The sequence below is a fragment of the Schistocerca americana genome, chromosome X (genome assembly GCF_021461395.2).
Source record: "Schistocerca americana isolate TAMUIC-IGC-003095 chromosome X, iqSchAmer2.1, whole genome shotgun sequence".
Taxonomy (NCBI): Eukaryota; Metazoa; Arthropoda; class Insecta; order Orthoptera; family Acrididae; genus Schistocerca; species Schistocerca americana.
Window position 1 is genome coordinate 229,491,162 of NC_060130.1, and position 14,572 is coordinate 229,505,733.

The 14,572-nt window shown below is 43.5% G+C and overlaps 1 protein-coding gene across 2 annotated transcripts in view; it reads right to left on the bottom strand.

The window, feature by feature from the left end:
* LOC124555744 (b(0,+)-type amino acid transporter 1) overlaps positions 1-14,572 on the bottom strand; it is a 593,057-nt gene that overhangs the window by 148,601 nt on the left and 429,884 nt on the right. For both annotated transcript variants that reach the window (XM_047129768.1, XM_047129767.1), the window contains exon 5: positions 594-719. In XM_047129768.1, the coding sequence (XP_046985724.1) occupies positions 594-719 (126 nt within the window). The remainder of the gene's footprint in view (positions 1-593; positions 720-14,572) is intronic.

Here is a 14,572-nt window from a genome sequence, read left to right on the forward strand (position 1 = left end):
ATTTGAGCTGTACATTACTAAAAGAAAGCCGTTTTTCGTTGCGACGGAATCTGCTCACGAAATTCCAATCACCGACTTTCTCCTCCGAATGCGAAAATATTTTGTTGATACCGACCTACATGTGATTTGCAGAGTGTCCATGTAGATGTAGATGTAGATATAGATGTACTCAACTACTGTGCTAAACAGTCTTGGCTATTGTTTCAAGCATACGAATGAAGGTGTAAAATTTTTTAAGATGTTTTCTAAAATGTACATTATTGCTTACCTTACGCTAAGAAAGGACAAAAATTAGCTGTTCGATCAAAGTTGGTAACAAATGATAGATAAGTCACAGCTAAATAGATGTCGAGGAATGTATATGAGTTAGCTGACTGCGTGTCGTCATGAAGGGACTGCCTATTTTGCATACAGTAATTCAAAAGCCAGTTTTGATACACGTACAGGAAAGCTTCCGACACTCTCTAGCAAATAGGTTTAAATTCTTTGGCACAAAAACGGACATGAAAATCCCATTACTTCATCTTCCTTATCTATTTCACTTACTTACGATTTTTTATTTTTGGAAGGAATAGTAGAGACGTGTTACTTACCATGTCCTATCTTGTACATTCCACCGCAGACGATGACAAAAATTGCAACCAGCTTGGCAGCGGTGAACAGATTCTGCACAGCTGTTGCCAACTTCACGCTGTAGCAGTTAATATATGCGATGATAACTGGAAAAGAAAAGAGGCAACAACGACAAAGGTGAGATAGACTGTTAAAACAAGTATCCCACAACAGAGAAAATGACTTGTACTTCTAATCGCAACATGTAATAGCCTACAGTTTTTATATATCAGATAATTTTTTAAAGTCTTTCACTACTCATACAGCATTACTGGAAAAATTACTTATTGTTTAATTTGAAATGAAACTGGAATTAATCCTATCGTAAAATATTCTCCAAATGATGTTTATCAGGGCATAAAAATGATGTAGATGAGGGTTACCACCTGCCACTGACTTCAGTTTGAAACGTTGAGTACAAATTTATTTTGGGTGTACACTTGTTGATGATGACCCCATGTAATTGGGCTCAAATTTCGCTCATGACCCGTTATTGGGGAATGTTGTACGTACATGATGTGGCACCGCCACAATTTACTGCTGGTGTAAGACGACACCTAATGCGCCAACATGGCCGAATATGAAAGGATGAGCAGGACCTGTACCTTGACCTCCGGAATCACCAGACCAGAATCCTCTGGATGTTTCTGTCTGGGGTCATCTCAGAAATGAAGTGTACAGCAGTCTCCTTGGTACAGTTGAAGAACTGCAGCAAAGGCTTTTAAAGATTTACGAGATGACATGGGGTATTTAAATGAAACTCATTACAGGGACGAGCGTAGTATTGCATGCAAAAGCGAGGACGACACATGGGACTCCTCCTTTGGAAAAATTGGAAATTTGTGGTAAGACCTTATGGGACCAAACTGGTGAGGTCATCGGTCCATAAGCTTACACACTACTTAATCTAACTTAAACTAACTTACGCTAAGGACAACAAACACACCCATACCCTATACCCGAGGGAGGACTCGAACCTCCGACGCGGGCAGCCGTGCAAACCGTGACAGGACGCCTAAGACCGCTCGGCGGACTCCTCCTTATATAGGGTAATTCAGTTGGCCCTACCCACGGCTTTTATGTAACTTGCAATGCCTTCAAATACCACGTGCAAGATTTCCGTATTCTCTCGCTTGTTACGCACAAATTGTTTAGTCCTAAAGAATAAATGAACAGAATCATTTTGTAGGAAATTTAATGTAGTTAAATTTTGTACTAGGATATGTTTTTGCTAGAGGACATAGTTTTCGAATTATTAGAGAAATGCTTACGTAATAGGCCATCAAACCCATTTTTCTTGAATAACCTGAAAATTGTGACTTCCAGTTAAAATATATCCCAATAAAAAAAATTAGCTACATTAAATTTCCTACATAAAGTTCCTGTTCGTTTTTTCTGTAGGACTAATAGATTGCACGTAGCAAGCGAGAGAACATTAAAACCTCGCGAGTGTTTTTCGAAGGCGTTGTGGGTTGCATAAATTCTATTGGTAGGGGCAGCAAATTACCCTGTATAGGTATGAATGTACATTAGATTGTATCACGTTACGCGCTGAGGCAGGCTTATATTTCTCGGTAAGGGCTGCTACCAGTTAAATCTAAGTTCAATTATATGAAGAGTTAATCGAAAAGTCATTTATAACACGTTTTACTAACTAGGACAATACTGTATTTCGTACTGACATAACTGGATTCTCGTAACCACATATTGGCAGTTACCCTGCAAACGGCTTGTTTGTGGACCCATGTTTACTGGAACGTTTTTGCTTCTATCATCTTATACTTTCACCCGCGTCAGTTTGTGCTGTTAATTATGATATATTCTGAATAAATGCTACCTTTGTACCAGGACGAGAACTTTTCACATTAATTATCAGTACTTTCAAAAGGGGGCACGAACGAATTATATAAAATGTGAACCGGAATGAAGATCGTAAATCTGTCTTTAACCGCCGACGGTCTTCCGTATGGCGCAAGTTATCGGTGGGTTCGCGTCGTTCGTGTGCGGTCTTATACCGCCTCGTGGCAGTCTGCTTGCTCCTTCAAGAACTTTCAGTGTCACGTCACTTGCTCATGATAGATTGCTGAGTATCATGAAAACTGATCACCTGCTGCCGAAGATTCTGTTTGGAGAACCTCGACATGCGGCACTTTACACACTGGCACGTGGTCAAAGGTGGTGCGCCTGCCGACACAGAGACCTTTCTGGCGTGTAAACTTATTTCTCGTATCATGGTGAGGTCTTACATCTTGTTTCAAACTGTACGCTGTGTTATTTTGAGGCGGCAGGTGACAATTCTGCAACCATATCAGCAGCACCTGTTACAGGAACAACGCCTGCTTTGATTGCTGTCATTAGAAAGCGCAATAGCGCTAATGATTTTAGGAGAGACGATTTTACCTTCATTATTGGCGCTTGCATTAGTGATACACGTTCTTTTGGCCGCGAATGCGTGCTTAATTTGACTGAGGAAGGCTAACGTGGAAAAATCCGAATTCGGCAGACAGAAACTCAAAACTGACTTTTAGTGTGGTTTAAATGGTTATCACATTTAGTGTGGTTTAAATGGTTATCACATTTATTGGCGTACGGGTTTAAAGAAATCGTTTCGATAGCTCTGTTTACGTGTATTTTATTTTTCACCATACATTAACAACATATGGTGACTTTCAATTACGGTAAATTTACACTGAAGTGTGGTTAATTCGTTATTACATTTTTTTCGTCTGCCTCAGTCATGAGCTCATTGCGGATGTTGTCTCTTCTACATGCAGAGAGATTGATATTTTGAAGAAGTACTCTCGCGGCTGTTCCTATTCAAGAGGCACAGAAATTGACAGTCAACTTGTCCTTCTGCTCTCTGTCACACATATAAAATGAATTTTGTTTTTTTCAAGATCTGTCTTGTATGGAAATAATGCAACGAATCAACTTTTATATGCTTATGTCACCGAGTAATTGGTAGGATAACATAGTTATACGCTGTTTACTTCCTATCACAATAACACTTAGAGTATCTTTTTCAACATGTAATTTTCTACATTATTTAAAAGCACAGACTAGTACGAAGACTGCTTTTTATTGGATTACGATATGACACAACAGAAAAAGTTAAGATGTGGGCTGATTTCATTCAATTCAGTAACACATGTCGTGAAGGAACAGTCGACAATTGACTCTCCTCCTCCCCCCCCCCCCCCCCCTATAAAGATCATACGATTAAGTGATAGATAATATAACACGGCTGTCAAAATATGACTACATATACTGCTGCTCGTAAAATCAGCAAGTACCACAAATGATGGTATCCGGTGAGGAAAAGTTATTACACGAATAATTCAAACATGTTGTTCCAGAATAATTGTTCCGTTTTTGACCTAAGTTTTCGGGAGGTTTTCCATGGTTGTAACATAAATGTCAAAAGTAGATATCCCATTTCAAGGTATTCCCAACTGTGACTCTGTGCGGCACGAGCATTTCCAACAGCCCATTCTACGTTTACGGATAGCGAATGAAAATTAAAGAAAAATTGGCAACGACCACGAACCAGCTAGCAAGTGCCTCGGCGTATGCTTTATTTTTAAACACAGACAATTCCGGTCTTGATTCTAAATTTTATCTGGTGCATGCACTGTCTCCTGTTTCTCAGTATTATATTTTAACTGAACTCCAAGCCAAAACACATTTATATCTATTGTTTCTTTTGTATTTCCTGTCTTCATTCTACTTGTATTCCTAAAAAATGCCTGTGTTTATTAAATTGAATAAAATACTTTGTCTCTTAAGAAACTGCCGATGTTAATTTACCAGTGCTAATATCGTTTGGGTTGAATGTCTAAATACACCGTAAGCACATATTATTAGGAAACTAAATCAAGTAGGGTCATCGCAGAACGGTTTCTGACGCTCTTCTGGAATAACCACTCACAATTTTTGTAATGGAGCTCATAAATACTCTGCATGGCTTGTCCTTGGTTAATGACTGCTACTAATGTACTTCCCTTCGCGGAATTTAAGGCCAGATGGTATATGGTATTTTTTGCGCTGCCATGGATGTGCCGTTTGTTTGCTGAATGATGCGCGAGGTAAGAATATGTACGTTTACCTTTCACTTAATCGTATAAGATCTGTTATCTGAAGTGAATGGCGTGCTACTGAAATTTCTGTGCTGTGTTCTATAGTAAAAAAGGAACTTCGTGAGCTACCGTAGCCAAAATAGTACGTTAAGTTTTATTTGTTGTGCACGCTACACTACACGATGCGTTACCGATTGCGCCAAGACTTCTTCTTTAGGGAGCAGACAGTTTAGTGGAATTGGGCAACCCAGAGTGGTCTTAGCTTCAACTGGGAGCCCTCCTTTTTTCGCATTAAGTCAGATAAATTGAACGAAAATATGCAAGAGATTTCAATCAGGGAGAGAGAGAGCGCAGCATTTCTAAGACCCAAGCGACGTTACCAGGATAATTGGCACTTGCCTGAGATACACATTTTCGTTTCAATCAACCTGAACAGACTTCCCTTCCGATGTTCAGCTGTTTTAAAATTTTAAGTTTTAAAGTGCTTTTTTTTCTTGCCTTGTTTGGATATATGAATGCGTAATCAGAACCCAATGACTCCTTATAGGTCTATTATTTTTACAAAATATGTGATCAGTAAGTACATTTTGAGTTGCAATTGATGGTAATATTTGGAACCGCGTGACCGCTACGGTCGCAGGTTCGAATCCTGCCTCGGGTATGGATGTGTGTGAGGTCCTTATGTTAGTTAGGTTTAAGTAGTTCTAAGTTCTAGGGGACTGATGACCACAGCAGTTAAGTCCCATAGTGCTCAGAACCATTTGAACCATTTTTTTGATAGTAATATTAAAAATCTACTTCTGTTTGTGAGTTACCCGTAGATTTTAAATTCGGTCCTCCAGCTAATACGACACGTATCATAAGTTTATTTTCTCGAATTGAGAGGTGGCAGTGATAAGGTACTTAGAAGGCGCGCTAGCTAGAAAAATAATTAACCACGCAATGGACCAGCGGCTCCGTTTTGTAGCTGGTGTACATATGTTTCTTGAAGTAATAGAAAGAATTGAATTACTTTGATTAATGTGATATTGTACCACAGCTCGAAATTTTTTTCCAAAATAATTTTGAAGAAGTATAATTAGGCAGGCCAAGGAAGTTGTCAAGGTTTGACCGCACGCTGTCAAAGCATATGTGGTTAGAATTAGCAGAATAAGTCGGGGTATATTCGTGCTATCAAACTACGTCCTTATCAAGAGAGGATCATCTGTGGTACTGGTTTCATTGCGTCACCTAAAATGTTCACTCATTGCGACCTTATGCTGGACGAAGGTCCAGAGGGTGACTCATGACACCATATAACCCAATGCCAGCCGCCGTCGATCCAGTCATATTGTTACTTTTGTGCTTCATGAATAATATTGGTAATACCTCAATATGGTGTGAAAATATGTTTTTTTCACATTTGTATCGTCCTGACGCATACTTAATGATGATCGGAAATCTACAGATGCCGGCCGAGGTGGCCGAGCGGTTCTAGGCGCTACAGTATGGAACCGCGCGACCGCTATGGTCGCAGGTTCGAATCCTGCCTCGGGCATGGATATGTGTGATATCCTTAGGTTAGTTAGGTTTAAGTAGTTCTAAGTTCTAGGGGACTGATGACCTCAGAAGTTAAGGCCCATGGTGCTCAGAGCCATTTGAACCATTTGAAATCTACAGATTATCAGACTTCCGCGTGAATATTCGGTTTGTACAGGACGCACCAGTGTAGTAAGAGTTCTGACGTTACTTGCGTTGCGTTATCCTTTCTTTGCCTTGTGATAAACATCGTTAGCGTTTGGCGAATTTGACCATCGAGATTTGGGTTTTTGCCGTGTCTATTCCAATGAAGTCTCGAAATAACAAAGATCAGAATGTAATGTCCCGCCAACAAAGTGGTCGTCATAGACCGAGCACAAGCTCGGAATAGGGAAGGATGAGGAAGGAAATCCGACGTGCCATTTCGAAGGAACCTTTCAAAATTTTTCTTAAGTAATTTAGGGAAATCACGGAAAAAGAAGTCTGGATGGCCCGACGAGGATTTGAACCATCGTCCTCCCGAATGCGAGTCCAGTACGATATGTCGCCAAAGTCCTCTATGGCATCACACCTCGTACATAGTTGCTCTGTGTACACGTATCATACTGATAGCATTGAATAGCGCTACTCCGCTCTAGCAGGTGAATGTGAGACTTATTTCGCATTTCACTCTTCTTACGTCTGGACATCTGCGCAGAGCAAGACGTAATACACTGATTGGTGTACAGAAGACCAATTACGAGATGACTGATGCAAAACACGGGTGGATAGTGTTACCACGTCACAAAAGTCATGTATTGTGGAAAATAGGTGTCTGCGTCATTTTGATAACCAACCGCACATCTTAGAAACTAGCTATAATCCCAGTTCTTCACACTCTCCGTTAACTACTTTTTCATTGTCGCTTGATGTGATAAATTCAGCTTCAAAAACCTGCTACAATTTTTTTTAAGTTGAAAAATAATGCGAACTCGATGAGTATCTGAAACAGGGATTTATAGAGTCTCCATTATGTGACAGCCGTTCTGCTGCAGGCGTTATACCCCACACGAACACTTGGGCCCTCATAATAATATTTGGCAAGGGCCCGTAATGACAAATTTATAACTCCATACGTAAAGATACATGTACATTATCTGATTAAAAGTATTCGGATACTTATTAGTGGACATTCATATGGAGTTTGTCCACCCTGCGCCTTTGCGGCGGTTAGAAAACTACTGGGGACACTTCCAATGACGTGTCTGAACATCGGTGCAGAATTGGCAGCCCATTATTCCTCAAGAGCCGAAACCAGAGAACTTACTGATGTTGGACGCTGGGGTCTGCAGCGAAGTCGACGTTATAACTCACACCAAAGGTGATCCACTGGGTTCAGGTCGGGACTCTGTTCAGGCCAGTCCATTACAGGAATATTACTGTCGTGTAACCACTCCGCCACAGGCCGTGCATTATGAACAGGTGTTCGATCGTGTTGAAAGATGCAATCGCCATCCCCGAATTGCTCTTCAACAGTGGGAAGCAACAAGGTACTTAAAACATCAATATAGGCCTGTGCTGTGATAGTGCCACGCAAAACTCCAAGGGGTGCAAGCCCCCTCCATGAAAACCACGACCACACCATAAAACCACCACCTCCGAATTTTACGTTTACCGGGCCTTCGCCATACCCACACCCTGCCATCGGATCGCCACATTGTGTACCGTGATTCGTCACTCCACACAACGTTTTTTCCACTGTTCAGTTGTCGAATGTTTACGCTCTTTACACCAAGCGAGGCGTCGTTTGGCATTTACCGGTGTGACGTGAGGCTTATGAGCACCCGCTCGACCATGAAATCCAAGTTTCCTCACCTCCCGCCTAACTGTCATAGTACTTGCAGTGGATCCTGATGCAGTTTGGAATTCCTGTGTGATGGTCTGGATAGATGTCTGCCTATTACTAATTAGGATCCCCTTCAACTGTCGGCGGTCTCTGTCAGTCAACAGACGAGGTCGGCCCGTACGCTTTTGTGCTGTACGTGTCCCTTCACGTTTCCACTTCACTACCACATCGGAAACAGTGGACCTAGGGATGTTTAGGAAAGCGGAAACCTCGCGTACAGACTTATGTCACAAGTGACACCCAATCACCTGACCACGTTCGAAGTCCGTGAGTTCAGCAGAGCGCCCCATTTCGCTCTCTCACGATGTCTAATGACTACTGAGGTCGCTGGTATGGAAACCCTGGCAGTAGGTGGCAGCACAATGCACCTTATAATAAAAAAGTATGTTTTTGGAGGTGTCCGGTTACTGTTGGTCACATACTTTATAATTAAATAAAAGGAAGGTGAGTAGTATCCTGGCCAAACAACCCAGTCACGGAGGGCAAACGCCTGGAGAAAACATGCAATGAGGGTCATTACGCTTGTAACTTTTTGGTGGAGAATGTACATCAGGTCCCTAATATCAGCAAGAGCAGGTGTGAGATCCCATTAAAGAGGTGAAACAGCCGGCGGGTTGAGGCTGTTGATGATGTTCAAGACTCGCTGCTTGTGCATACTTCGGCAGTCTATTCTGACAGATAACCCGTAGTAGCTGCTGGTGTACTAGAGGTTGTGGTTGTTGCGGAGGCTGCTGAGTTGAGCTGAAATGGTTCAAATGGCTCTGAGCACTATGGGACTTAACATCTGAGGTCATCAGTCCCCTAGAACTTAGAACTAATTAAACCTAACTAACCTAAGGACATCACACACATCCATGCCCGAGGCAGGATTCGAAACTGCGACCGTAGCGGTCGCGCGGTTCCGGACTGTAGCGCTTAGAACCGCTCGGCCACCTCGGCCGGCTGAGTTGAGCTGAGCGGCTGTGTAAGGACGTCGGAGAATTGGTAGACATCCTGGGACGACGACCTGATGAGAGTTGTGTGCCGGGGAGTCCGTGAACTGGCAACAGCACAACGTTAGTAGGCTAGTAGTAAGTCTTTGTAGTTCGGACACCCTTTACGGGGTGATTTTTTCCACTGTGTACAAACTCTAGGGATTGACCGATGAGACGATACAGAACAAAAAATGCCTAATGAACTTATGTCAGGAAATGCATGGTTTCCATGCTAGAAGCCATTTTTTCAATCATACTTTGATACAGAGACTGCCGTCTAATGCGCGCTGTACCATGCAGCCACAGTTAGAGTATGCATGGTTTACTCCTAGAGGGTGGTACTGTTCCTCATACGTCATGCTCTAGCGCCCTCTCTTGCCATAGTAACTGGCACCTTGTAGTGGATGCGGCACAACGTTGTACACAGTGGTTCTGTACACGTATCGAGAGCTTGCTGACATGATGTTTACTTATGAAAAGGCAAATGGCAACGGGCGGCGGGCAGCAAAGAAGACCTATACCCACCGACAACAATCACAGCATTCAGTGTTTGCAACAGTGTTTCGCCGTTTGTCTCAGACACGGTCGTTTCAGGAAGCAGGAAATCATGAAGGACGTACCTGAAATGTTCGGACACAAGCTTGGAGGAAAATGTGATTAACACCGTGGAAGGCGACCGCAGTGTCAGTACCACGCAGTTGGCCCGCCAGTGCAGAGTAAGCCAGATGACCGTGTGGAACATCCTCCATGATACATGTTACTGCCCTGATCACTTACAGCGTGTGCAGGGCTTACTAGCGACTAACTTTCCACATAGGGAGCAGTTTTGTCACTGGTTTCTTCACCATGCAGCCACGATTCCGGGATTTGCTTCATCCACCCTGTTCACAGATGAGGCCATCATTAGGCGGAGTGGTATCTTCATCTTACATAACAGTGATCTGTGGGATAGCAGAAGCCCCATGGCATGGTAACAGCGAATCATCAGCATAGGTGCAGCCGGAATGTGTGGGTCGGGTTAACTGTCGACCGTGTTTTGATACCAGTCTTCCTTCCACGTCGCCTAACAGGCCTGAACTATCGGCGTTTCTTGCGGGCGACTGTCCCTGCTGGAAGAAGTGCCATTGATGATTCGAAGGGTTCTGTGGCTGCTACATGATGGTGCTCCAGCCCACTTTGCGTTAACGTCCGAACGCATCTCAATCGCGTCTTCCCTGGTCGATGGATAGGACGAGGAGGTGCAGTTGTATGGCCTGATCTCAACCCGTGCGATTGCTGGTTATGGGGCCATCTCAGAAGTTTTGTGTATGCAGAGCCCATTCCAGATGTGGAGGCACAGGAGCAGCGTATTCATGCTGCCACTGACACTGTTCGAATGCAACCTGGCCGATGTGAAGGTGTGAGACAGAGCATGCTACGGCGCGTACACGCATGCGCTGAGGCACATGGAAAGCATTTTCAACACATACTGTAACTGTAACAGCATGGTACAGCGCGTACGAGACAGCAGTCTCTGTAACAATGTATGATTGTTTTTTTTGGAGGAGGAGACCAGACAGCGAGGTCATCGGTCTCATAGGATTAGGGAAGGACGGGGAAGGAAGTCGGCCGTGCCCTTTCAAAGGAACCATCCTGGCATTTGCCTGGAGTGATTTAGGGAAATGACGGAAAACCTAAATCAGGATGGCCGGACGCGGGATTGAACCGTCGTCCTCCCGAATGCGAGTCCACAATGTATGATTGAATAAATGGTCTCTAGCATGGAAACCATGCATTTCCGGACATACGTTCATTAGACCTTTTTTGCTCTGTATCCACTCATGAATCTATTGCTAGGGTTTGTACACGGTGGAAAAAAATCAACCTATATGAGAAGTAGGTGGTGCTGTTCACAATTACGGCATTTCTCTTCCTCAGTCCCTGGCAGGATGCAGTCCCGAGGTAGTGGTACTGACACACCTCACACTCCATGGTGGAAGGTGGCAATAATTAGCTGTATGCTCAAACGTTTACATTGAAGGGGCCTCTCCTTCGGTATATAGTCTTCAACCCACATCCTAGTATGAAATACATATTGCAGATTGTAAATTCTGTCATTGATTTCCTCTGGCGGTCACATAATATCGTAAATGGGAAGGAGTCGTGAGTCCTGGAGTCTTGGAACAGCTTCTCCCGTTCTCTTTTTATTATTATTATTATTTTTTTTTGTTATACTGGTACACAGTAGCTGCAGGACAACATTTTCCTAAGATTTCTCTCGTCAAGACGTCAACTGGAACTTGCGCCAGAAGACCCCATAAGACAACCTATAATCGCTTTTCTTCTGGCGGCTGGTGCGTGTAGAAATCAAGTCGATGGTGTTGGAGAAAAGCTTTCCATTGGTCGGTAAAGGTAGTTAAATGATACTTGACCCTGTTGCCTTGATAAACAGCCTTGAGGGGACCCTTTCAACGCCTCGTTTAATTCAAGGTAGTCTGCAATAGAGTAAATGGTAACTGGCTGCACTTTCTTCAGCTGGCGCGCAGCAGCAGCCGCTGCAGGTTCCTGTGGGACGCCAGTCCGGTTTCCTGTTGAGGGACAGGTGAATCGTCGGCGTGAGTCTGCAGCGGCGAAAGAGGTTCGCAACGACTGTACATTTCTACAGTCACCACCCGCCGTTTGCGAGGGTTCGAGTCACCTGGAGGCGACCCACATTTGAGGTGACGTTTACATTGCACCATAACAAAATCTTCTTCGTCGGCGGTTTCCTGCTCCGGCATATCAGTCGTGACATCAACACCTTGTTCCATGGTCTCAATCAATCCACATTCGTCGTCATCATCAGGAACGGCATCGATGTGAGGGAAGCTGACCTCTGCTACGTGAGAATTAGTGTCTTGTGACGTCGGAGGTTGAGCAATAGGTAATGGTGGGTCGGCAATGGTGGTCTGACGTCCCGTTTCTTCAGGTCGTAAATACGGTGTGGACTAGCTGACTGGCTGGTAGCATCATGTTGAACAGGTTCCCGTGGGCTGGCAAATTCAGTATCTTGCTTAGTGGTCAGTCGTAATGTCTGTTTCTGTTTCCGTCGCGAGGGGGGAAGGGGGGGGGGACGGGATTGACGGCTCCCTAGTAAATGGTGGAACATCCCGTTTTTTGTATGATTTTATCCTGGCAGTCTTGGCCGGACGCGGAGAATGCGAGCTAGCTACCTTCTGGTGGGGCCTGGCTTCCCTAAGAGCCTGGAGCCAGCCATTCCATACCAGCAGTCTAACCCAGACTACCACACCGCAGCAGCAGATGATGATGCTGATGATAATGACGAGTGATCAAGTCCACAGCGTGGCAGGCGGAACAACGCGATAAGGGAAACAACTCTTAGCAAGGAGCAAGTGAACGCCGGATTCTAACCGGTCAGTGTGCCGACAACACTAAACTCCCCGCCTCCTTTTACGTTGGTGAGCCCGCCTCCCGTAGCATCTAGTGGTCAATTCTGCATTACATAGGTGCCTCCGGATACTTTTGATCAGGTCGCGGTATTATAAACAATGACAGAATTTAAGTTTAACGTGTTTGCAACCTAAAAAAACTCCTTAAAACGGTTCATACTTCTTCGAGTTCGTTATGTCAACCTTAGCTATGTCGTTTGCCATGAGGAGATGAAAGCACGACGAGCGGCCAGTCCATACGTGTGCTTAGGCTTCCGTTGCCACTTTGTTCCAATGGACTCTTGTTTATAGCTGCCGGAAAAGCGGACGCGTGGCCGGAGCCCCAATAAACACACAGACAGGGTCGTGACCGCGACTGAATAACCACGGCTCGCCTGGAGTCTTCGTCTGCCACTTCGCTCATTTGTGTCTCGCTGTTGAGATGAGCAACTCTGGCTCAATAAATGAGCTGGGCTGCATCAGCTACTCGGTAGTTGATGCTAGTTCTGCGCTCGGCTCTGGAGAGGCTAGCTGCTCCACGGGAACAGCTGCATTGATTTTGCGAGGATGGTCCCACAGGAGGAAGTCGCCGCTTCATTCCTCCAATCTATTATCCAAGTTTCATAGACACTACCGCAATGTGACGTCGGTGGTTTGTAGTGCAAAACGTAATACGACCTACAGAGCATCTTAAAATTGTAAAAAAAAACTATGATTCATTTCTCACTGATTATTTTATTTGCGATGGATCTCTTTGAAGTACGTAGTTGCTACACACATACTAGCAAATGTAGACATGTCTTTGACAGTATTTTTCCATTGAGACTAGATTAGACATGTCTGTGATGGATCTTTCATTTGAAATCTGAATTCTACGGCAAATGATGATGGCTGTGAGACAGTAAAGTACGTTGCGCTAGTACAGTGTATTAATGTGGCATAAATTAAGTGAAAAGTGTCTAATGTGATGCCGGTAAGTATAAGTCAGTGATAAAATTCTGTGAGGTTTTACAAGCGATATTGAGAAAGGCGAGTTCTGCAGCTGTTATGATTTGAGTTTCCACAATGCATGCTGTAAACAGTGGTACTCTTCGGTTTTTGTACTACTAAAATAATCACAAACTTTCCTTAACACACAGACCTTGTGGTTACGGGTAACATTCAAAATGTCGAGAAAGAACAATGTATATTCAAATACAGCCATATGATCACAAACCTAATGTGTTTGTGACTAATTGTGACTTCTTTTAGCAATGATATGTTATTTGTTTCTGGTTTGTAAGTGTTCAGAAATATAAATTTTTTTGGTATCTAGCATTTTGAGTCTGAATGTTGTTTAGATACAAATGATCTTGCTAACGCAACAAATTCATTTGTGCAATAGAAACTAGAATTCCATGTTTTACTACGACGGAAAGATGGTTGTAAACTCTCAGTCCTTTGTAGAATTAGAAGCGCAGAACTTCCTAACTCAGAGAAACATGTATATCTCAGTTAGAAAGTCAACCTACACGTCAACATACTTTATTTTGTGCATTATTAATCTTCGACTAAGATAAAATACAGTGAGCACAAAAAAACTCGAACAGTTATACGTCTTGGCATTAAATCTTATCTCCACACGAATCATTAGGCTCAAAAGTGCGTAGAGTGGAAATTTTCTAGGTAATTACGTAAATTTCCTATACGAGATATTATTAACCAGAAAGAAAGTTCAAATGAAGTAAAACTATGAAAAGATACTTAATTCTCATGCATGTAAAATACTGGGACACTTATAACAGCTATTCATCTATCTAGTTTTCGATTCTAAGAGTACCTAGTGATAAATTATCGAAATGACTACGTTAAAATGCATTCCGTCAGTTTTACTGTATCGGCTTCTATCCGGACGGCCGCACTTTCAAATACACGCGCCGCCGGTTACGCCGCCGCGTTTCCCACAGCCGCCACCGCAGCAAGAGGGCGCTGCCACGAACGATTACGCCGCTGCCAAAGAGATGCAAGCATCCCCTCTCCGGAGCTCCAGCGGCGGGTGTACTTAAGCTTAAACATTCATGCACTGAGATTTTTTTGTGTGTTTGGCATTTGATAACATTT